General features: G+C 36.3%; 1 protein-coding gene across 1 annotated transcript in view; it reads right to left on the bottom strand.

The window, feature by feature from the left end:
* Nucleotides 1-24,783, bottom strand: part of ADGB (androglobin) — a 134,219-nt gene that overhangs the window by 36,373 nt on the left and 73,063 nt on the right. The window contains exons 19-26 of the mRNA XM_081045108.1: nucleotides 23,688-23,802; nucleotides 20,595-20,762; nucleotides 14,784-14,916; nucleotides 14,081-14,218; nucleotides 12,462-12,555; nucleotides 7,459-7,593; nucleotides 7,003-7,156; nucleotides 3,622-3,809 (exon numbers count right to left, since the gene is read on the bottom strand). Coding sequence (XP_080901234.1) covers nucleotides 3,622-3,809; nucleotides 7,003-7,156; nucleotides 7,459-7,593; nucleotides 12,462-12,555; nucleotides 14,081-14,218; nucleotides 14,784-14,916; nucleotides 20,595-20,762; nucleotides 23,688-23,802 — 1,125 coding nt within the window. The remainder of the gene's footprint in view (nucleotides 1-3,621; nucleotides 3,810-7,002; nucleotides 7,157-7,458; nucleotides 7,594-12,461; nucleotides 12,556-14,080; nucleotides 14,219-14,783; nucleotides 14,917-20,594; nucleotides 20,763-23,687; nucleotides 23,803-24,783) is intronic.

Raw genomic sequence — 24,783 nt, forward strand, 5'->3', positions numbered from 1 at the left:
ACCATACAGAAGCTTCAGTTCTCATCTTCCTTGACCTCCCAGGAGAATTTGACAAGATTGAATCAACTCTCATTTCCCCCTTAAACACTCTTCCCCTATGAGCATGACATCTTCTGTACATCCTTTTTGGGGAAGCTTTTTTTTTCTTCTCTCCCATTGACATTCCCATAAATGACAGATAAGGTTAGTATTCTGTCCCGACTTTCACTGTACAAACTTTCCTGGGCACTTCCATGGGAAGAAACAGAATAATGATTCCCATATCTGTGTCTCTAGCCCAGCTCCCTAGGGAATTGTACATTTTCATTGGTCTATCATATTTCACACCTAAAAGTGAATTGTCTTCCTATTGTCCAACCTGCAAATACAGTCCTCACTTTCTAACTTCTATCTAAGTAAATGACACCTACTCTTCAACATTCCCCAAAATCATACCCCAGCGGTCCAAATCAACCAAGGTTGTCAATTTTACTTCCTCGATATCTTAAAATCCCTTCTCTTCTCTCTAGATCCACTGTCATTATTATGTATTAAATTGTATTCCCCCTCCCACAAAAAAAAAGCTATATTGGAGACCTAACCCCCAGTATCTCAGGATGTCATCTTTTTCAGAAGTAATCAAGTAAAAATGAGGACATTAGGGTGGGCCTTAATCCAATATAACTGGAATTCTTATAAGAAAGGGAAATTTGGAAACAGAGAGGTACAGGGAGACTGCTACATGAAGATTAATGCAAAGGTTGTAGTGATAACTACCAGGCAAAGAAGTCCAAAGATTACCAGGATTCCTCAGAAGCTAGGAGAAAGCATGGAATAGTTTCTCCCCAATGACGCTTGGTGGAAACCAACCCTGCTGATATTTTTCTCTCATATTTCTAGCATCCAGAGAGATGATACATTTCTGTTGTGTAAGTCATCTACTTTGACAGTTTGTGGGACTTTGGTATGTCATCCCCCAGCAACCAGGTTGCCATCATCTCACACCTGGGTTGTTTCAAAGCTTCTACCTGGCTGGTTTCCCTGTCTCCAGTTATGCTCCCCTTCATCCATTCAATGCACTGCAGTCTTTTGAGTGACCACTTGTTTTTCATATTCCATACCTTTTGTGATTAAGTATAATTTCAAAATAATATGGTTCTAACATTTTTTTTTGTTCTTAGAAATTATATTTAAAATGTTTTCAATTGATGCTTTGCAGACAAAATTTTCTAACCCAAGTTTATTAATGCCATTTTTCTTAAATTGCTTCTAAGGTAAAATCTAAATCTCTTGCCTTCTGAAGCCCTTTAGGTAAGGACTCTGCTAATCTCGCCGGCCTTCCCACTTGCCACAGTACCCTGGAACCCCACTTAGCAAATAAAACAAATGTCTTTAGTTCCATGAAAAGGTCATCTTCTCTTTAATTTATGAACTTTCACATACACTTGTCAAGGAGTTCCCGCCTCACAGTCCCCCCTCCTTGACAGCTTTAGGACCAGCTTCTGGGACTAACTTTGGTATCAGGTTAAATATCACTTCTTGGTTTATAGTGACCCCACTATGCTATACAATGGTTTCCTATCATAGTAGTTAAAACATTTTTATCACAATTCTCATTTTCAGTTACTGGTGTATTTCCTTCCTTTTCTCCTTTTTCTTGCTTGCTTTCTAACCGGCAATAAGCAAATCTGTTACAAAAAGCAGCCAGCTTGAAAAGAGAATCTTTCATCCCTGCTATTGTCCTCAGTTTATGTATTTTCTTTTAGTATTTTCTCTAAACTTTTACTTACACATAGAATATATTAACAAATATAAATGTCAGAAAACATACTTGGCACATACTGTATATATTGTTCTGTAATTTAATTTTATTGCTGATTATTTTTATTCCAAAAGTGTACTTATATTTTTTAAAGGGAAACAAGTCTAAACGTACAAATAAATAAGAATTTAAAAGGGAAAAATCAGCCAGAGTATAATAAATTATTATTTGCTTATATATTGTCAACATAGTTAGGTTTTCCTTTGGAAAATCAATTTACCAATATGTATGGAGTCTTTAAAACGTATAATCTCTTTAGTATAATAAATCCTTAGACAATAATCAGAAATTTAATATTTAACAATAAAATATACCTGTTCCCTCTCTATTCATACTGTAGAAAAAAATGAAAATTTATAACAATAAAGAATAACCAATAACCAAGTCAATTATTGTATATCCATATTACTAGACAATCATGAAAAAGAGTTCACAAAAATGTCTTAATGACATCGAGAAATGCTCACACTATAATGTTAAGTAAAAAGATCAGATGACAAAACTTTAATTATGTTATGATTTTAATAATTTTAAAGTGTGAGTAGAAAAAACACTATAAGAAAATACAACAGAATACTAATAATCATTGTTTCTGGGTTTTTGGATTATGAATGACTAATTTTCCAAAATTTTTGTGTATATATTAAAAACCAGATGATAAGTATTCAAACAACTCACTTAATAACACCAAATATTTAATAAACGACAGTGATGTATCAGGCACTATGTTAGGTCCTACTCGTATATGGATAAAACATGGTTCCTGCCTTCAATGAATGTTAATTCTCATAAAAGCTGATGTGGAATTAACCAGCTAAAACTGAATATGTCATATTCTCAGAAAGAAGAAAGGACTATAGAAATATGACCCGGACCAACTATTGTATTTGGAAGTTTAAGCACAAAGGATCTGGCTATTGAAAAGCATCGTTAAAAGTGATAGATTTTGCTATGTAGAGAACCAGAGATAGGATATCCCAAGACAAGAGAAAAGGCATGAGCAAAATAAAATCACGTGGCATATATATCAGGAGATGGTGTTTATTTTCATCAGGCCCCAATGTGTGGTGGCTGGGCAAAAGTGTTAAATATCGTACAGTGTGGTTTGGATTTTATTCTACAGCCAATGGAAGCTCGGCAAAGATTTTAAAGAAGGGAAATCACATTTTTAAATCTGTATTAGGAAGGTAACCATTGTGGTAGTAAACAATGGATATGTAAATTCATAAAGAGACAGAGAGAGAGAGAGAGAGAGAGAGAGAGAGGAATATAATGGAGCCATGGGTTCCAGAAAACAGTATTTCTATAGACAAAATACAATGAAACAGTAGAAGTACATTGAGACTAGAGAGAGGGCATAGAGACCAGAGGTATGCCAAAATTAGAATCAAAAGGACTGGTTAATGAAACAGAGTGGAGCCCATAATAAGGCCATTCATGGAAAGAAATTTAGTTGGCAGATAAGGAGAAACCCACACAAGAGACTAGCCAAAGATCAAGCAGAACAAGGAGGACGTACTAAGAGGAAGGAGTATTATGGAGGATGTTTAACAAAAGTCAAATAGACTTTTGTTAGATACTTTCTTAAGACTAAGAAAGTATCATTACCATTATATGTAACCACATAGGCTAGATTCTACATAATACTTATATACTCACATTACTCCCTAAATTAATTGTTTCCAAGAGAATATAGAAAGTGACTCCAAGTTTTAGAACAGAATTTATTATTTTTAATAATATTGTTTAAAATAAAATAATAAAATAAAAACTTAATATTTTAAAAGGAACGCATTTCACCTTCTGTCGTGTACTTATACCTGAATAAGATTTTCTTATCATTGGGCATATAGTAATCTCTGATTTCCTTTATGGCAAAGGCATTGCATGGAAAGTCTCGAGAGAGGCATGGGAGTGGATTATAAGAACCAATGAGACGCAATTTCCATCGTGAGGCAGACACATGTGTGTCACCAGTATATACTTCAGCCACAAAGGTGTATCCTTTCTATAAGAAAGAAGAATTACATAGAAGTTACACTATCTCTTCAAAGCATAACATATGGTTTAACAGTAGTACTAAAATGCTGTATTACCTTGATATGTATAAAGATCCCAAGATCTTTTGATAAACATCAAATAACTAGCATTATGTTTTGAAATCCCTCTTAGAAAGCATCATCTTACATGTTTACAGAAAAAATGAATAACTCTAACACTTTTGAGGTATGGCTCTCTAGCTGTAAACCCCAATGCTTAACTGTAGTGGATAATTACTATATTTTCTTCTAATTCTTTTAATGATTTCTAACGCAGATTTTTTATCATTGTGTCATCCTGGAGTAGCCCAATAGCTTCCTACTTAATTTCCTTGTCTTCTCAGAATTATCTCTCTAAATGTGAGATGAGAAAAGCAGAAGAGTTTATGAAAATGTAGTTCCCTTAGGATGACAATTGGCAGGTAAATCTATTAAATTAACAGCATATCTGGTTCCATGAAATCCAGATGTGAGTCTGGAGATGAGTTCTTTAGATTGGAGAAAAGAAGCAGGTAAGAATCTTGGGAAAGTGGTAATGTCATAGTGGGCGATACCTTGATTCAACATAATTGGATATCTGGCCAAGGAGTCAGTGAAGCAAGAGATGATAATGAGATACAAAGAACCATAATATCATAATGCGATACAAAAGCTCAAAATAATTCTGACTTAATAATTCCAGATAATCCTAATAAGGAAGAAAAAAACAGATTTGCATTCCAGTTGCTCTCAATGGCAGAGCAGGCTGTCTGAGGTGTTTAGATTTCCAAAAGAAAAAATTACAAACATACAAGACAGAATGAATTCATAACATTGCAATACATGTCTAGGAATATTAACCAGAATTCCAATACTCATAATGAGATGAGAGTTGCCACACCAATATGGACCTTTTGATATTATGTCTGGGGCAATGAAAAAGGAAGATAAATCATGTAGGCTATTTTTACTTGCAAAATGTAATGCACAGATTTATTGCTATTTTAATTATTATTTGAGCTTATCATACTAATGCATTAAAAAAGCAAAACAAAATCCTATAACTTATTTTGTGTTTGTCTAGACTCAGAGAATAATTTTGAGAGGGAAAAAATGTAGTCATAAAAAGGTAGGATATTGGTAAGTGAAAACTTACGGCTAAACCAGGGATGACAGGATTGTAAGAGAGGACCTGGATTATTCTAAATGACTTTAAGACTCTTGAGTAAAATAGTAGCATAATAGAATTCCCTGTATTGAGAGATCTTACAGATGAGTATTCCAAATCACAGTTTATGGTTTTTGAACTATTATGAAAACATATGGCAAATGATTCTGAATGAAAACTATTTTAACACTGTTTTTATTGTTTTTAACCTTAGAACGCTATTTATTTTTACATAAAATAAATTACTATCTTGACGAACACTAGCTCTGTGGATATACATTGAAAAATGTTGACCTAAAATAGGTTACATATGTGTCAAAATGCCTACAGATGCCAAATGCCAATGCAGGCATTGGCTACAAGACAATGGAGTAATGATCTTCCTTATATTTAGATGGGTCAAAATTTCCTTTAAAGGCTGCATTCAATTCTGAGAACCGTAACTAAGAAGAGACATAGATAATTTGGAGAAATATTCAAAGATCAGGAATCATTAAGAGAGGAAAACAATACCACAAAAGGGACCATTGAAACTATTCTTCTGTTCATACAGATCTACATTCTCCTCCTCATTCTCTCAATGTTTTTTTCTAAAATGAGTTAAAATGAGAGGATAGAGGAGATGAGTTATTAGAGACAGGGAGTGGCTATGTTTGTTGCAATCTTAAATTTGCAATTTAGGAATAATAGTTAAACGGAGAAAGAATGTCTTTCTGCATATTGACTCAAAATGCATCATTTAGAGCTATCTTCAAAATTCAAACTTAGTCTCAGGAGAAAGGTCTTCAGTGGAGCTAAAAGTAAAAACCAAACCAAACATAAACAGACAAAGTATGCTAGATGTAAACAAGTATCAGATTCTTATTTGGTTCAACTAAATAACCTTTAATGGTCCTTACCAAAATTAAGTGTCAATGACTAATATCAGTATATTTATCAGTAAAGCCAAGAGCTCATTTCTAGAATTTGATGATATCTATGACCTTGATAGAGTTTCCCCTTCCATTAAATCATTTTTTCCATATGGATTGTTGAGATTTTTTTAAATTTCCAATTACAAATTAAACAAATGTTTATATTCAAAAGAAAATCTAGGTCTCAATTTTTCTGTGAATGTGGAACTGCTCTAAAAAATAAAGTCTTATTTTAAAAATCCCTAAAACAACTCAAAAGAGCTATTGAATTTTTTTACAGAATTAACAAACTTTTCTTTTTCCTTCATTCCTATAAATCAGTACTCATTAGACAGGTACGTCTTAATTTGTGCAAAATAATATATAGAATCAGAGGCGGATGTGAACCTTGGAAGTCAGTTACAACCACAACTCAGAGAAAAATGAAGTTCAAAGCCACACAGCTAAAGAATGGACGATCACCACTAACTAGATCACCTGGCTTTCAGGACAGGCAGGTATACACTATTTTTTGTCATGCTTCCTTCTCAGAGGAAATGACTAAAAATACAAAGATAAGATTCAAGTAACAGAGACGCACTATGATTTAAGAGAATGTCAGAGACCAAGGTCTATCACTCAGAGGCAGTAATGTGACAAGTGCTCCTACACTTGGAAGGAATCTGTAGCCACAGAAAAGACCAGGGGTGGTGAGTGGCTGTGTAATCAGTTCTTTGAAATATTTAGAAATAGAATAAAAACCTAGTGGGAAACTGAGACAACCCTGATTTGGTGTAGGGATAGGACTAAATGAGCTCTTTAGCTCCATTTCTACATTAAGGATTTGCATGATTTTATGACTTTAACAATGAGAATTTCTAATGCTTTCCTTTTGTCTTATTTTCTTTGGAGAGAAGAAGAGGCCTGAGAGGGGAATGTTCTAGTGTTCACATTAAGTACCTACTGCTGTCAAATCAATGCAACTTCTATAGAAAAAGACCTGGACATTATTCCTCTGTCAAGTAGATTGAAGGCATATCTACTCTACCTTCTGAAACGTCTACAAAGTTCTGGCTTCTCACCACCATTCTATCAGACAGAAAGAACAAATTTTGCACCTACCTTATTCTTGGTATAAAGATAAGGCGCCACTTTTTGGAACACCTTTGGCACTTGTTCCATTGTGTCATTATTAACAACGTGGAGCATACAGTTTGGGAGTGTAGTATATACTTTGGGAACCAAAATCATATCTTGATTAACCAGAAATGTTTCTCTGTAATTACAAAAGCATGAACTTTCCCTTGACATGAATCATAAAGAAAGTTTGAAATTAGGTTTGAAAAAGTTTGAAAAAGTTCTAATTAACTTCACATTCATCAAATTTTGTTTAAGAAAACACAGATACAATTTTCTGTATCTAGTTTATGCATAGGAAACGTGGAAGATATTTTAACTAAGTTGTGAAAGCAACCTAAAATGTCATATTTCTACTATTGTCAGAAATAAAATGCCACACATATGAATACTGCAAGCCATTTAAAGGTGACATCATTGGCTAATATATGATACCCTCACCTGAATACTATGAACCAACTGTTTGGTGGCTGGTCTCCATAACTCACAGTATAGTCGGCAAAAGCAATCTTCGTTTCTTCATCTTGATAGCATGGATAATATTCAATAGACTTGCACTTGCTTTTAAACATTAGTCTAGGAATGTAAAAATAAATTAAGTATCAATGGCAAAAGCAACTTCTATTTTCTATTTACAAAAAAGAAACAGGCAAAAATTAGCATAAAATATTACAGGCTATTGGTGGCTGGATTGAGTCCTTGAACAAAGGGCTGTGGGGCTCATGGAGCATGGAAACAAGGTAGGGGACACCATTGCAGGTTGGTGATGAAAGATGTCTCTCAAAGGTGCCCATAGTTGTCTGAGTTTCTTAGTCAAGGAAAAATTCATGATCAAGGGCGTAATTGTGTTTACAGGTGGAAAATCAGCACCAATGTTGAAGCTGTAAGGGTAGGAAAACTAGCAATAAAACTAGGTAGGAGCCACTAAAGTTCTGGAGTTAACATAAAGAATTGATACTAGAAGGCAGTGTAAAGTGAGAAATGGATTTGGAAAAATAAATTGATAAAAAAAAAAAAAGACTTGAACAAGGAAAGAGTGCAGACTTCTCCTTTTACATGATTTCTGTTACATGAGGGAGTACTGCAAGCAACTGGTTAAAGAAATGTCGGCTGGGCTTTCTCCATGTTTGCCCCCTGAAAGGCTGTGGCATATTCTGGAACATGATGAGAGTAATGTGAGGGATTCTCCGGGTCCTATCCTTCCCACCCTGCCAGGAACTAGATCTATCCTCAGTAGCGCCAGGAATCTAGGGTCTTTTATATAATGTCCCTGGTATTAGCTGTGATGGAAACCATAACGGCCATAGAAAATGGCTTCCTACTAGAGGTCTTCCTACTAGAGCTACAGCTGCTCTTGGCTTCCAGAAGGTAGATGGTTGAATGTACCATCCATGGGAAGCAAAGTCATGGAGTTTCTCATGGAGGATAGGATTCTCATGATACATATGATCACTGGTCTTTGATGGTGGGAGGAAATTGATAGGTTTATATTTGGAAGGGTTTTAAGCCTTTTAAAACAGCACAAAGAACAAAGATGGACTATGTATCCTGATTTGCCTGGGGCAATGCTAGTTTATGCTCATAGTCCTGGCATAATTATTCCGAGTGCTCCCTCTGTCTGTCAAGGTGTCTCATTTGGATGATAATAACTCATCACCCTAACGAGGAACTATAATGTAGTGATCTGGCAATGCCGAGCACCACTGCCAATCACATGGGGGCTGGCTTAATCTAAAAGAGGCTGTTGGCTGAGCCAACACCAGGAACTAAGCAGGGTCTGAACCGGCTGTGACAGGACTCACCACCATTCTGAGATAAAGGTGGGATTTAGAGGCTACTGTCAGTCATTGTTCCTATACTACTTTCTACCCTCTTTCATATACCTCAGGATTCTAATGAACATAGGGCCATCTAAATCTTGGTGTACCATGTGGAATATCTTGAACGACCCAGAGAGTTATCCCTGACAGGCTTGAAAGATTTTATTTTAACTTTGAATCCTAGGACAGAGAGAAAGTTGTATTGGTAAAGTGAGCCTTGCCCAAAGTAGACTGGGGGAAGTTCTACCCCTTGAGATCTGAGAATCAAAGGTTAGTCTCCTGGACCTCAAAGATCTCCCATGTAGCAGTAAGAAAATTAGCAATATTTATAATAGCTAATGTTCTGTATGAGCTCAATTTGTAGCATTGTGCTCAGTACGTTTCCTGTGTGTTACCTTAATTGATCTTTACAGCTTTATAATAAAATAGTACTGTGAGGTAGATATTACACTTAATATTACAGATAAAACACATTTTAATTTTAATTTCAGAGAGGATAAGAAACTTACCCCAGGTCACATATCTGATAATTAATAGGGCTGACATTAGCATTAGGTCTTACACTAAAAGCTGTGCTCTTGACCATGTAATTAATGTCTGCTAGGATGAGTGGTAACTTTGGATGCTCCTGGCATTTAAGCTGAAAGATCAGTCAGACTTGTCAGTTGTATCCGTCCAATAGACACAGGAGTACAACTATTAAAAGAGCATGGCCTCTATATTGGACATTTGCTGAGTTTCTGGGAAATGCTCCCAGCCATGGTGGAAAGATCATGTGGAGAGACACACCAGTCCCCTAAAGAGGTTATGCCCGTATTTTAAATATATCTCCATAGTGAGCTTACCTGTCTCCTTAATAGGGGAGCTCATCATTTTAGCACTTCATTTACATGAAAGTTAGGCATTAGGTACAATTTCTGACCCAGAGCTGCAGAAGCAGGTTGGAGAAGAAGGTTTGTGCTCTCTGTGAGCATGTGTACAATTGGAATCGTAAACAAAAGAGGACCCCTTTTAGAAAACCTGGGTTCTGAAGTAAAAGTGATCAAGCTGGATTATCAGACAGTAACAATGGCCATGGGCCAGGAATAGGGTGATGTGAGTGAGACACTCATTCTCAGGGGTGGGTAAGTACAGATTTGGATTTTCTCTGTATTTAAAATTTTGGTATTTCATTCATCATGAAATTCTTTTTCATTAATTTTTGGTTATTTTATATTTTTATGTATTTTATATATAATGTTCTATTTGTCTCTTGCTTATAAATAGGGATGCAATTGTTATTTTATGTTGACCTTAAATCAACAATTTTTCTTAATTTTCTCATTAAAGCTAATAACTTTTCTGTATATTTTTTTGGTATTTTCTGCACATACAGTTATATCATCTGTAAACAGTGGTGGTTTTATTTTTCCCTTCAAATCCTAATGACTTTTATTTTGCTTTATTGTCTTTTTGCTCTTCTTGGAATTATTCTAGGATTATTTTGAATATAAGTGGTCAGGCAGGCATCTTTGTCTCATTCCCAAACTCAGCAAGAAGCTTTTAGAATTTCATCACCAGTCATGTTTATGGTAGGCTTTTTAAATGCAAGGTACCATAATATATTAAGGAAAGTCTTTTGTAATCCTAGTTTGGTAAAAAAAAAATAATAATAATTTTAAATTTATGTTAAATTCTGTCAAATGGTTTTCTGAACCTAGAAGACCAAATGATTGACCCTTTTTCTCATTAATGTGTTGAATTAAAATGACAGATTTTCTAATGTGAAACCAGCATTGCATGTCTGAGAGTGGGAGGCCCACTTGACAATAAGGTATTCTACTATTTATGTAACTCTGACTTTAATTTGCTATTTTTAGAACATATTTTTGCATCAATGTTTAAAGGGTTATTGGTTTACAGTTTCATTTACTGTACTGTCCATGTTGAGTTTTTTTATCAAGATTATGAGTTGAGAAACATTTCCTCTTTTTCTAGTCTCTGGAAGATGTGTAAGATTAATCTTATTTCTTCTTAAATTCACTAGTTAATCCATTAGTACATCGCTAAAGATTATTTGATGCACTCCTTGCCCTATTAGAGTATCATCTAAATAATTACTTTTACCATTTCTACAGTAACACTAGAACCTGAGAACTCTTTAAAGCCTTTTATCCAATTTCTGCATTGCTAAGATCATGAATTTACTCCTAATAAATTCTAATTGTCCTTTGAAGATACTGTCTTATTTCTCTGGCTGCTTTGAAGGTCTTTCTTTTGGCCTTTGGTTTTCAGGTGTGGTTTTCTTTGCATCCATCTTCTTACATGGTGTCTGCATGCCGATGCTCTTGAAAATATGGGTTGATGTGTTTTCTCAGTTTTGGAAAGTTTGCAACTATTATCTTTTTACATTCTGGGACTATAATTACATAGACAATATACTTTTTGAGCATGTTCCACATGTCCTTTATGCTTTTGTCTTATTTTCCACTCATTTCCCCTGTGCTTCAGTTTGGACATATTTGTCTGTTGACCTACCTCCCAGTTCACTAAGCTCTTCTATCCTGCCTGAGCTGCTAGTAAACCCATTAAAAAGTTTTTAGTTTCAGTTATTAAAAATTTCATTTATGTAATTTCCATTTAATTGTGCTTTATTATTCTAAACTTTTGAACTATTTTCCCTTTCTTTATTCTTTAGTTTCTTGGGTATTTTCATAATAGTTATCTTTAGAGATTTTGTCTGCTAACTCCAACATCAGCAGAGGGTCTGCTTCTTTCGTATACATATATGTGATTGTCTCTTACTTTTGTTCAGATTTTATCCTGTCTTGCACATGGCTTGTGGCTAGAATGCAGTTTTTGTGAGGCTCAGTCCTTCCAATTGGTCCCTGTTTCTAGAGTGTTACCCTCCAGAGATTTCAGCTGACAACTTTACTTGTTTACTGGAGTTCCCACATCTATCAGGTCCTCAACTATAACTGTTGTGTCCACAGCACTGTAAGACTTCAGAAAACTCTGTTCTGCTTCTCAGAGGTTTTCTGCTTTGAATTTTAGATAAGTTCAATTAAGACAAGCAAAAAATAGTAAGTACCATAGAAATGTTTCAGATAAAATATTGTGGAAGTTCAGAAGCGATGGCGTGTTTTTAGTTATAGTGCTGAGGGAAAACGCAACGAACATGGTAGCATTTGAACTGGAATTTGTAGGATACCAAAATACTGTAATAACATGTCAGACAGAAAAAGACAAGTGCCACATGATATCACTTAAATATGGACTCTAAAAACAAACAGACAAACAAACAAACAGAATTGAAACAAACTCATACACAGAACAAATTGATGGTTGACCGATGGGAGGTGGTTGGGGGAACCAATGAAAAAGGGGAAGGGTTTATGATGTACAAATTGCCAATTATAAAAACAATCATAGGGGTGTAAAGTACAGCATAGGGAAAATAGTCAGTAACATTGTAATAACTATGTATGGTGTCCATTGGGTACTAGGCTTATCAGAGTGATCACTTCATAAATTATATAAATGTCTGATCACTAGCTTGTACATTTAAACTGAATATATTATTGTATGTCAACTGTAACTGAAAAATAGAAATGTAAGAAAAAAAGAAATATCATACTACTTTACCTCAAGAGGGAAACTGCATACTGTTCTATATTCATTTCCAGTACAGCCCAAACTTTTTGAAGAGTATCTGCAACACTGGTATTTTCCTTTGTTTCTAAAAATAATGATAAAAAAATAACAATATAAAAGCTGTAAGGTGCCTGAAGGATTATTTTATTCAAAGCCCTCTTTTTACAGAAGTTGAAACACACAAGTAAGGTGGAACCAAAGTCACAGGCTTTATTAGCAGCAAAATCATGTTTAAAATATAAAATTATAAAACTCTAGTTGAGAGCTTTGCTCACCATTTTATGCTGTTTCCTTTCATTTTTAATTTAAGAATCATAAAATAGCCTTTGATCTAATTGAAATAATTATCAATGTGTTTACATCAGATCTTTGATCACACCAAAAATTCCTTATGAAAATTCTTATGTCAGAAAAAAGAATTCATCTAATTTTTCTAAAAAGCAGTGACTACTAGGATTCCATTAAAGCTTTGTCTAAAGCATAATCTACAGATGGTTTAAAAGTAAATGATTTGGCAAAAAAATCCATAGTAGCTACTTTAAATTTAACAAAACTGACAGTTTTTTTTGATTATCCTATTTTAATTTTTTCATAGTACTGACCAGTATTTGAAATTGATATCTTAATATATTTACTTGTCTACTATATGCCTACTACCACAAGATTCATTAGAGCAGAAACCTTGTCAGTTTTATTGATTTCTATAAAGCCAGAATCTAGAACAGCACTGTACACACAAGTAATTCAACACATATGTGTTGAGTAAAAGAAATGCAAATACTGTCAAAACATTAGTAAATTGCTCGTTTTGTCTCTATAAAGAGAAAGAAAATCATTGTATGGATATAATTTTTGCAGCATATGTGGACAAGAAAAATTACATTTTACCATATATTTACTTTGATAAATTTATAATTGTTTTTTCTAATAGAAAAAATATAAACATCAGGCTACAGTAATATTCCTATATCTCAAAACTATGCAATGGAGTTTGTTTATTTTACCTTTGTGTATGTGTCATTTTTACTGCTTAGATAAACATTTTGATTATTCTAATTAAATGTTTCAAAAAGAAACATTTTTACAATAAAACATTTCTATCTACTCACAGAATTCTGTTAGAGATAAGGCTTTTCCTACGAAAATGTAAACAAAAAATGCAGAATGAAAATAATTGGATATATTTTTGCCTCTGCAGGGTCTTACTTTAGGCTATTAGAATAAACCTTTTCATAAAATAGTTTATTGTATATGCATAAATATATTTGATTTAATAAATATACTAATGCAGTTAAAATGCATTTTATGTCTTCTAAATGTATGTCATTGTGGACATACATGGCAGCTTTTCATTCAATTCATTCATTCATTTTTTTTCAGCAAGTATTTGTCATGTGCCTACTCTGTACCAGGCACTGTGCTAAATTCCGGGAACAAGAGAGTGAGTATTACTGACATGCACCCTGAGCTCAAGAAATTTCAAAATGTATAGCATTGAACATAATTAGCCTATCCTTAAAGTAGGATGACTCTAAAATACTTTTTATTAACACACAAATATTCATTCTTATATAGGCAAGGTCATTTTATAAATGATTGAAAATTTATACCTGGTGTTCTAGCTTTCATGAGCATTCTGACATAAGTCCCTCTCCACATGGCTTGAATTTTAATTGCTGCTGCTACTTCCTCAGGAGAATACTCTTTATCACTTATTGGCACACAATATTTAACATCTACCCCTTCTGCTGGAAAGAGAAAAACAACTTTTGGACTGAAAGTTATATTTAACCCCTTCCCCAATTTTCAATGCCCTTAACTACTAAAGTCCTTTGACATATAAAGTGCCACAGTGATAGATTTGTCATCATATTAAATATTGCCCTCTGTATGTGGTCCTTCTTTAGAAAGTAAACATTCTAGAGAAGGATAACATGCTAAATACTGACACTGTAGTAAACTACTATTGATCTATGGTAGAAATTGATTATTGGGAGAGGAGGAAAGGAGTGTTACTTGGATCAGAAGATCTTCCCAGAATTCCTCAAATCATATTGTACACATGAGTGACTTTCATATTTGTAAGGTCAGGAACAATAAAACAGAGACATTCTGGGTGTATGCGGGGTAGAGAACATATAAGAACCTTGGAATCCTGTGAGCTTCTGAGAGCACTGCTTAAACTCTGCAACTGTCCACGTAGACCTCTTCTACCTACTCCTCAGACACTCTCAGTGCACTGTTCCCAAATTATTTAGCTTATGTAAGCCTGGGAATTCCTTTGTCAAATAAATATCTAAAATTAACCAGTACCTAAAGAAGCCTCTTCCAAGGAGGAATCAAGTAAGTCCAAGTCCAAGACCATAGCACGGAATGCAAATTTCAAGTTTGAAGAAAATTTTGTTAGAGTTTTTCTCATTAAACGCCATAAAGACATATGGAAAACCTGAAAGTGTTAAAAATATTTTAGTATAGTTTTTAAACCAAGAAAATTCCTGGTCAGGATCCTTTAAAAAACTTCAGAAACGCTAAACATTTTATATATATTTTTTCTGACAACTCTTCACTCCTCCCCATATGTATAAAAATAGGCACCTAATCTCACAATTTATATGAGTATCAGCCCTATCAGCTGGCAATATTAGACAAGCCTGAGAGCAAGCAGTTAACCCAAGCTGAGCAAATCATTGTCACTTTGGCCAATAATATGAAGTCAGGATTAAGATATTCTAAACTGGCTTCATGTGGGAAAAGAATGTAAAACTTAGAAGCCATATTTTCCATGATGTGAGCTTTGGAGTAGAGAAAACATGTCTATAAATAGAACAAAGAAGGTAAGTCCTAAGGGCTTTCTGGTACCTCTTTGAAGTTCCTCACTGAGACATTCCTATCCTTAGGTTTCAAGAAAATGTCCCTGTATCTTTATAATAGATCAGCATATCCAGCTGCTTGTTGTGGCTTAAATCAGTTAGATGTGTGTTCTGTGACATGCCAAAAAAAAAAAAATGCCCTAAATATTTAAACATCTTAAGATACAAATTTAAAGACAAAATATATGATTATGTTAATCCCCCTACTCTGTTACAATTGAGTGTTCAGAGTTTTTGATCATCTTGATATTCTAGAGAACATCACTCTAGTCTCCATGTGAATGTTGATGTCTCATATCTCAGTGATATCAGACCTGTGAACAGAAAGGGGCCAGTACTCTGAATTCCTGATTAAGACACGTGCATGCTAGAGAGTGGGGGATAAACCCTATAGAGATTCACGGATTTACCACGTTAATGGAGATTTCAGGTGTCCAGAGGGCTGGGTATGTTGAGACATTCCCTCTAAGGAAAAAAATAAAACACTGCAATTAAGAAAGACAGTGCTTGATGGTCTTTTCTGGATTTTGGTAGTAGAATATTCTGCTTTTGGGAGTACTGTGCCAATGGATGTATTGAGAAACTCAAAAAGCCATCAGCTTTGAGCAGGATCCAAAACAAGAGAGGTGTCTGCAGGAGATTTAGTTACCCTGGGAAAGAACAGAAGATCCCCTGGTCCAATTCGGTCATAAACATGCTAATGAAAGACTGCCTGGCACACACTAATGTTATTTACTAGTGAGAGAAATTACTAGAAAGTCTTTATCTATGGGATACTTATGGCACAGTGCACATGGCATGTTGGGAATTGTTTGCGGTAGACAAACTTGGAATCTATTGATTTCTGGGTAGATTTGGCTCTGAAAATGTCACATAGCTGTGTAATTTTCAAAGTGTGAAATGGAGATGTTCCATTATCAAAATAGCAGCCTTTTATGTAAATGATGTATGCACAAGGACCCCTTAACACATTAGGTCTGGGACAGTGACAACGGGCTCCTTCACAAGTAATCTTGATAGCAGGGACAGTGGCTACGAGTGGGCCCAACAGCATGGGCTCTCTTTCTCCTAGGATTTACTGTCTCATCTGTAGGCAGCAGATACCAACTGTGATCCTTTGGTATGGCACCATTCGCTGAGGAGTCCAGTTAGCCACTTGGTAGCAAGTTGATTTCTATCAAGAAGGGGCAGCAAGAGTTACTACAATTGACACCTACCTCAGATATGAGTTTTCTTTCGCTGTCCTCAGGACTTCTGCAAGCATCATTATCCAAAAGGTTTCAGATAATTTGATTTACAAACATAAAAACATAGGATCCAGCTTAACTTCCCTTGGACCAAGGATCACATTATACAGTGAAGATTTAACCACTGGGGAATGTTTGGGACCCATTGTTTCTAATGTATACCATACATAGAATAGATAAAATTCCTCATAGATTGGAGTGGGATATAAAAGGCTCAGCTGAGATGCATGGGGATAACACCCTGCGGAATCGAGGCAGTCTCCTCCAGGCTGCAGTATATATGTAAAGAACCAAAGACCAATATGTAATGCTATGTCTGTAATAGCTAAAACATACAGACCTGGGATTTAAAAATTGAAAGAAAGACTGGTCTCTCTCACCATCATTTCCAGTGGGCGATTTGCAATAATTAGTATATTCTGTCCCCACGACAGGGAGCATACTGGATTGGAGGACTTAATTCCTGGAGGTGGATGGCAAAAAATATTCCCACCAGGGGATACAATATAACTTACAATAAATCTAAACTAGGACATATGCATATGCCTCATCCTGAGGACAAATTTGAATTCCTCATCCTGGTGGACAAGGAGGAACAGAAAGAACTAATATAACAAAGTAGGGGGAGGAGAGGGGATGGAAGAATTATGTCTGGATTTGAAGGGACACTTCTTGGTACTTCTACCATAAATGATTAACTGCAGCAATTAGGGCCTGAAAAGACTAAGGCAATCAAGATGTCACATTCATCAGGACTAAAGGTCTGGGTCACCCACCAGGCAAGATCAGCTGGCAATTTGACTAGAAGAAAGAGATCGAGAATGGAAGGTAGAGAAGAGAGATACTGAATACCAATTATGGCCTCAAGGCCAGCATTAGCAGTGTACACGATAGCTATCATGTCATGTAATGATTTAATTATCATTAGAGATCGTAAGCGCCACCTTGAGCCACCTAGAGATACCTTGAATAGTGGATGAGAAGAGCTCACCAAGGGAAGCATGATCATACTGGTAGAAGAGGTAGACCATGGCACATATTTCTTGTAGGTATATTACGCATGCCCAAGTGAATGGCTTCCATTTGGGAATGATTTGTATCCCTGATAGGATTGGCAAATAAAATACAGAACACTGTACGGTCAAATACAGTCAAAGGTAAGAGGGCTTAATTCTCTCTGTGGAGAATAAGGGAAGAGACTCCTCCCTTTTCCTAGAGCATTTATTTTAGAAAACTTATAATTGCAAGTTCTTCCTCTCTCTTTGAAATGCATGTAAATCTTTTTAAAAGCTGTATATGCCTCTTGCCAGATTTAAGATCCAGCAATATATTTTTCAAGGACCTGGGAACCATCTCTTTGAAAAGTGGGCATCAGGGAGGTGGTGCTGACTTCCCAGTTTCTGTGGAGGGTTGAGGCCTCACTTCGGCAGGCACATACCTGCAAAACTACCTTTTGTCAGAAAGATATGAGAAGTTGAATTTTCTTCTGGATAAAGCCAATTAGTTACCACCCCAAATACCACGTGAATTTAGGATTCACTCTATGTGACAAATGGTGCCATCAATTCTTTTACTGGAGCACTGGTTATCATTTATCTTGAGAACATGTCTGGAATGGGCTACATCTGCTTGGATACAAAAATGTGAGATTTCTTTCTCTTTTTGCAATCTGTTTAGTGGATTGCTTTGATGTGCATCTCACCCTGATTTAATGTTTATTCAACAACAAAATTGTGTTTTTTCATCTACCTTTGTGGAGAGGTATTCTGAGTTTGGAAATTTTGTTTTTAATTACCTTTCCCCCAAAACACCCAATACCCAATTAAATTGGAATAATAGGTAAAACAATTACTTGTGTGTGAACAATTTTTAATATAAGTATGTCCTATATATTGCACATGCTGTTTCTTTAGATGAAATTAAAATTTGACTCGGTGAAATGATTCGAGACACATACTTTACACCTTTTTCAAAAATTAACTCAAACTATATTACTGGGGGGCAGAGGAGGCAGAAGAAAGGGGGAAAAACTATGTTACAGATTGAAATGTAAAATGCAAAATTATAAAACTCTTAGAAGATAACCTAGGAGAAAACCTAGATGAGCTTGGCATCATCATTGGCATGGCAATGGCTTTTTAGATATAACACTAAAGGCACGATCCATGAAAGAACTGATAAGCTGGACTTTATAAAATCAAAAACTTCTGCTATGTGAAAGGGGATCTCAAGAAAATAAGAAAACAAGTCATAGAATGGAACAAAATATTTGCAAAAGATGCATGTGATAAAGGACTATTATCCAAAATATACAAACAACTCTTAAAACGCAATAACAAAAAACCAAACAACCTGATTAAAAAATGGACCAAAGGGCTTAAGAAACACCTCAGCTAAGAAGATGTACAGATGGCACATTAGCACATGAAAAGATGCTCCACATCATATGTCATCAGGGAAACGCAAATTAAAACACAATGACAATGATGTAGCATTACACACCTACTAAAATAGCAAAACTCTGGAACACTGACACCACCTAATGCTACTGAGGATATGAAGTAACGGCTCTCTTTCATTGCTGATGGGAATGAAAAATGGTATGGCCACTTTGGAAGAAACTTTGGTGGCTTACGAAAGTAAACGTATTCTTTACTGTATGATACAGCAATCATGCACATTAGTATTTACCCAAAGGAGTAAAACGTGTTCATACACACAGCCGTACATGGATGTTCATAGCCACTTTATTCATAATGACAAAACTTGAAAGCAACCAAGATGTCCTTCAGCAAGTGAATGTATAAACTGTGATACATCCAGACAATAAAATATTATTGAGCACTAAAAAGAAATGAACTATCAAGCTATGAAAAGACACAGGGATCTTAAAGGTATGTTACTAGTAAGTGAAAGAAGTCAATTTGAAAAGGCTACATACGGTCTGATTGCAGTTACGTGACATTGTGGAAAAGGCAAAAAACTATGGAGACAGTGAAAAGCTCTTTGGTTGCCAGGAGCTGGGGTAGGAAAGGAACGAATAGGGGAAGCACAGAGGATTTTTAGGGCAGTGAAAATAGTCTGTATGATATCATAATGATGGATACATGTCATCACAGATGTGTTCAAATCCATCAAATGCACGACACCAGGAATGCTCCCTAGTGTAAGCTACGGAGTCTGAGAGATACTGATGTGTGAATGTAGGTGGATCAATTGTAACAAATGTCCCACTGTGGTGGGGGATGTTGATATTGGTGGGGGTTGTACCTGTGTGGGGACAGGGGGCATATAGGAAATATCTGTGGCTTTCTCTCCATTTTGGTGTGAATCTAAAACTGCTCTTAAAAAAAATAAGTCTTCAATAAAAAAATATGACCAGGTGTTATGTATTTTTATTTGCTAAACCTGGCAATGCTATACCCCAGGGGACATTTCACAAAGTCGAAAGTCATTTTAAATTGTCAAAAAAAGGTATGGCTGGCATCTAGAGAGGGGAGCCCATCCCACGCTGCTGTATGTTCTACAGTGCACGGGTCAGTCCCACAAAATTTATCTGGCCCAAAATATCAATAGTGTCTGGGTTGAAAAACCCAGACCTGGAGGTTATCACGAGGTCTCCTTGTTCCACTCCCTCAAGGTTTTCTGCTAAACCAGAATGCTACTCAAGCCCAGGCACAAGTTTTAACTGTGAGGAGGTTAATGCCCTTGAGGACAACCATCTCTCAGTGGGAAAAGAGTAGGTGGACCAGTGTAATAATCTCCCCATCCTTTAGTGGAATGATCCCCTGGACAATTCAGTCCCAGTAGCCACAGCAGCAAATATCATATCTTTTAACATACATTTTTTTCTCTTTCTCATCTCATTCTTTCTACTCCCTCATTTCTACTTCCCAAAGTCACTTCCCAAATGAACTATCTCCATCCAAAATATTTCTCAATCTCTGATTTGGAATGGGGGGAGTCACCTCCTGGGAACATCATATCTATAGTCTAAACATGCTTACCTTGAAGTGCTGTGCAGTTAGTTCTTTGTCGTGGAGAGCTACCGGGTAGTGAGCTGTTTGAAGATCCTTCAGAGCTTCAGAGAGTTTACCCTTATCTTTGAAATTAGTAATCACATTTCCAACAGCCTTCATAATTTTTAGAGACTGCTCTGTAAATCGGTAGCTCTCCTGTGAAGACAATAGCAGCCAGACTCACTTTCACTTATTTAAGTGTAATTAAGTTTACAACAATTTAATTTCTGTTAATATATTAAAATTCTGATATATGGTTGATTCAGTTGTTATATATAACGTAAGTTATTTGCTTGAGGTGTTTTACTAAGTGTTGTGGTCTCAGAGGTCTAAAACAAGGAACAGGATCTTTGCTGTAGTAGGAACACATAGGAAGTGTTAGCACCTGCTTCGTACTGGGGGCCAGGGGAAATTTCTCCACAGGATTAATATTCAGACCTCATTCTGAAGCATGTCTAGGGGGTTAACATGACAAAAACTGCATGGGGTTTGAGGGCTGATGGGCAGAGAACAATTCAGGGGAGAGCAATAAAGATAAAAAAGACAAGAGGTGAGCTGGCATGTGCTGCTGGCTGCCTTCTGTCCACTAGGAGGAAACGATAAAAGCAAGGAGATAGGGATATGGAAAACAGTGTGGCAGTTCCTCAAAAAGTTAAAAATAGAACTACCATATGACCCAGCAATCCCACTTCTGGGTATATACTTAAAGGAAATGAAAACAAGATATTGAAGAGATATATGCACTCCCATGTTCATTGTGACATTATTCACATTAGTGATTCGGAAACGACTGAAGTGTCCATCAATGGATAAAGAAGCTGTGAGACACACACACACTCACACACACACACACACACACATACACAATGGAATATTAATCATGAGAGAAAAGAACATTCTGGAATTGTGACAACATAGATGAAACTTGAAGGCATTGTACTAAGTAGAGTAAGTCAGACAGAGAAAGACAAACACTTCGTGGTATCACATCTAAAAAATAAGTCAAACTCATAGAAACAGAAACAGAATAGGAAAATGTTTGCCAGGGGCTGAAGGGTGGGGGTAAAAGGGTAGATACTTTCAGCAGTAAGACAAATAAGGTCTGAGGACCTACTGTAAAACATGGTGACTACAGTTGATAGCACTGTATTGTATAACTGAAATTTGCTAAGAGAGCAGACCTTAAATGTTCTTTCCACTCCTCTAAGTGGTAAATATGTGAGTTTAGGGGTGTGTTAATTAACTAGGTGGGATATCTTTTCACAACGTAAATGGATATCAAATCACCATGATATACACTTTAAATATCTTATAATTTTATGTATCAACTATACCTTAGTAAAACAGCAGGAGGGGAAATAATTGGATGTCAAATTGCAATAAATCTATAATTTGGAATTTTAAAAAAGGAAAAAAAAAAAAAACCCAGAGGAGTTTGCATATATTATCTTGATTGGTAGTGGGTAGTTGGTGGGTAGTAGAGGAGTTGCCCAGAGCAGAGGGTGCCCAGAGGCAGCATGCAGGGGGTAAAGTTGGAGGAAACTTTGTAAAGTTTCTTTTGGCTCTTTTTCTAGGGTGGGTGCTGTGGTGCAATCATTGCTCCACCTCTCCCTTCAGAAATGTTGAGGAATAGCCCCATAAGTAGGGTGGACAGCACAGATTCCTTGCTGGGGTGAGAAGCTGATGAAAACAGGCGCAACTGATTTGCCCCTTAATGCCTTTACATCTCTATTACCTACTCCCCAACTCCCCAAAGCCTAGGGAAAGACTTTTCTCAGTGGTGTTTCTCTCTGAGGTGAAACCATGACTATAAAGTTGTCTGGTCAATTGACAGCATTGGGCGTGATCAAGTATGGCTCAGGAGCTTGAGTCTCTCTGCTTTGGGATCTATACCCCTTTGCTTCTTCTCTGAACTGAAGAAAACTGGGGCTTGGCTTTGAAACCCAATATTTTTTATAAGATGGAAGAGTTGATAACCCCAGGGTAATACAAGTTCACTGACCAAAATAACTAAACACCTAGGAACTTAAATCACTTAACTAAGAAACAAACTGGATAATCACTGCTAACTAAGGTGGAATTATTTTTAAAAAAGAAGAAGAAAAGAGAAAACAAAAATTTAAAATAAGCAGGGTAAACATAATTCATGGAATGAGACTTCTCTTTCTAAGGTGGGCTTGTTGATCTTCCTCCTGTGTTCATTGAGCAGGAGGGAGAGGCCTGGGGAGAGATGGTGCAGCAAAGAGAGCAGGCAGCCATGCACAATACTGCCTAGAGAGGCAAGAATGCACGACTGGAGCATGTCCGGGCCACGGGAACAGCATGAGGAGACTGGTCTTGAGCCATCTTGTTGCTACCCTGGCCAAAAAGTTCACTGTCTGGCTGAGAGGATCCCATCTCATTAATATGAGGATGTGGAGCTGACTTCTGCAGTGGGAAGACCCTCTGAAAATCTGACTCCCAAATTCACATACCTACATATCTAAAGAGGATGCCATTTTAAGAACATCAAAATCTAAGATGGGACCTCAGGGGAGAGGGTGGCCCCCTTTACCTCATCTCTTCTTTCAGGCTCTGTCAGAGCAGAGGAGCAAGAGAAACTAAGGACAGGCCAAGAGGAGAAAAAGGAGATGAAGTGACAGCACCTTCCATGATTCTTTTCTCCTGAATTCCAGAGACACACCCTCCAAATTCCTCAGGCCAAGGAAGTGGTAAAAGAAGCATATGATATCAAAACTTTAAACTGTATTAAAAAGGCTTGTATTGATCCTTAATACTTCCCAAAGGACCGATAATACGATGGAATTTGTGTGAGATGTTAACAGATAAAGAAAGGAGATTCAACAGAGCAGAGTTGAAGGCAGCTGGAGAAAAACTTAAATTATTTTATTTTATTTGTATCTCTGCTGAGCTTATCGCTCTTTATTGTATATGTCATATTTGGGAATTTCTTGCAGAATATACTTAATCATTTTAAAAGGTAAAAATGGGTAAATTGAATAAAAAAAGGAATATGGTTTAGATAGAATTCTTTGAAAATAAGGCACACACACAAAAAGTCACAGTTGCTAAAATATTTACCGGCTCGAAGTTGGGTAACACAACATCCTCATCCCCAATGACAAAAGACACCATGCTGCAGACGTGGATGGAATGCCCTACTGAGGCAGACACAGTTAAGAGCAGTACATGTCTCCTAAAGAGAATGGATAACAGGTGAGGACCCTTGTTGAAGGTTCTTGCCTCTGTGAGTTTCTTGATGACAGTTGGTGCTCAAACATTAGTCAGAGTGGAATTCTTTAACACAGATGGAATAAAAACCTTTGAATTTTCACTCTAAAGAACGCTCAGAGATCATGAAAATTATGTTTCACTAATTATGTCAGACAAAAAATAGTCACACTAAATGAAAAACTTGCACACGTTGGAGGTATCATGCACTGCAGTCACTCGCAAAAGACTCAGCTTGAATTTTCCCTAATGTGGATGAAAAACGGGTTCTTCAAAAAATAACTTCACAGGGTGATCTGATCATAAATTCCTAACTGGGCAGGTCATGGTGGGTAGTCACACCCCAGGCTATGACTTCTTTAGTAATAGTTTAGCTTTGCTTTAAACAACCCCTGCCCATTGTTTCTGTGCATCTAGGTGAACACACCTTTGAAACGCCTCTTTTCAGACCCTTTCTTCCAACTTGTGACTGCCCTCTAGAGAGCACATAATCTTAACTATCCTGTAATCTAATCCCCGCCTTGCTTTCTCCCACCTTCATGTAATCTTCCTTACCTCCCTTCTTAATTTCAAATGCGTAAAGAAAACTGGAACTGTTATTCTCCAGAGCATTTGCGATCTTGCTTCCTGGGAATTGTCATCAGTTCGGCTCAAATACACTTATAAAAATTCTCTACAGGTTTGGACATTTCTTATGGAGACACTAACAACAGTAGAGGGCTTTGTAGATTTCATAGTCATTTTCTCACAAATGCATAATTTCATGTATGTTAATTGTGTTTCTCCTACCAGGTTTTAGTGTTATTGAAAGCAGGGACATTCACTTACCCTCAGTACTGAGCAATTAGAGCATATTCAAAACATACATGTTGATGGGTTAGGCCCAGTGGAGGAAAACATGACTGTAAGAAGATTCTCTATTAGTTTGCTGACTTTGGTTGTCTCG

This window comes from Rhinolophus hipposideros (assembly GCF_964194185.1).
Source record: "Rhinolophus hipposideros genome assembly, chromosome: 3".
Classification (NCBI taxonomy): domain Eukaryota; kingdom Metazoa; phylum Chordata; class Mammalia; order Chiroptera; family Rhinolophidae; genus Rhinolophus; species Rhinolophus hipposideros.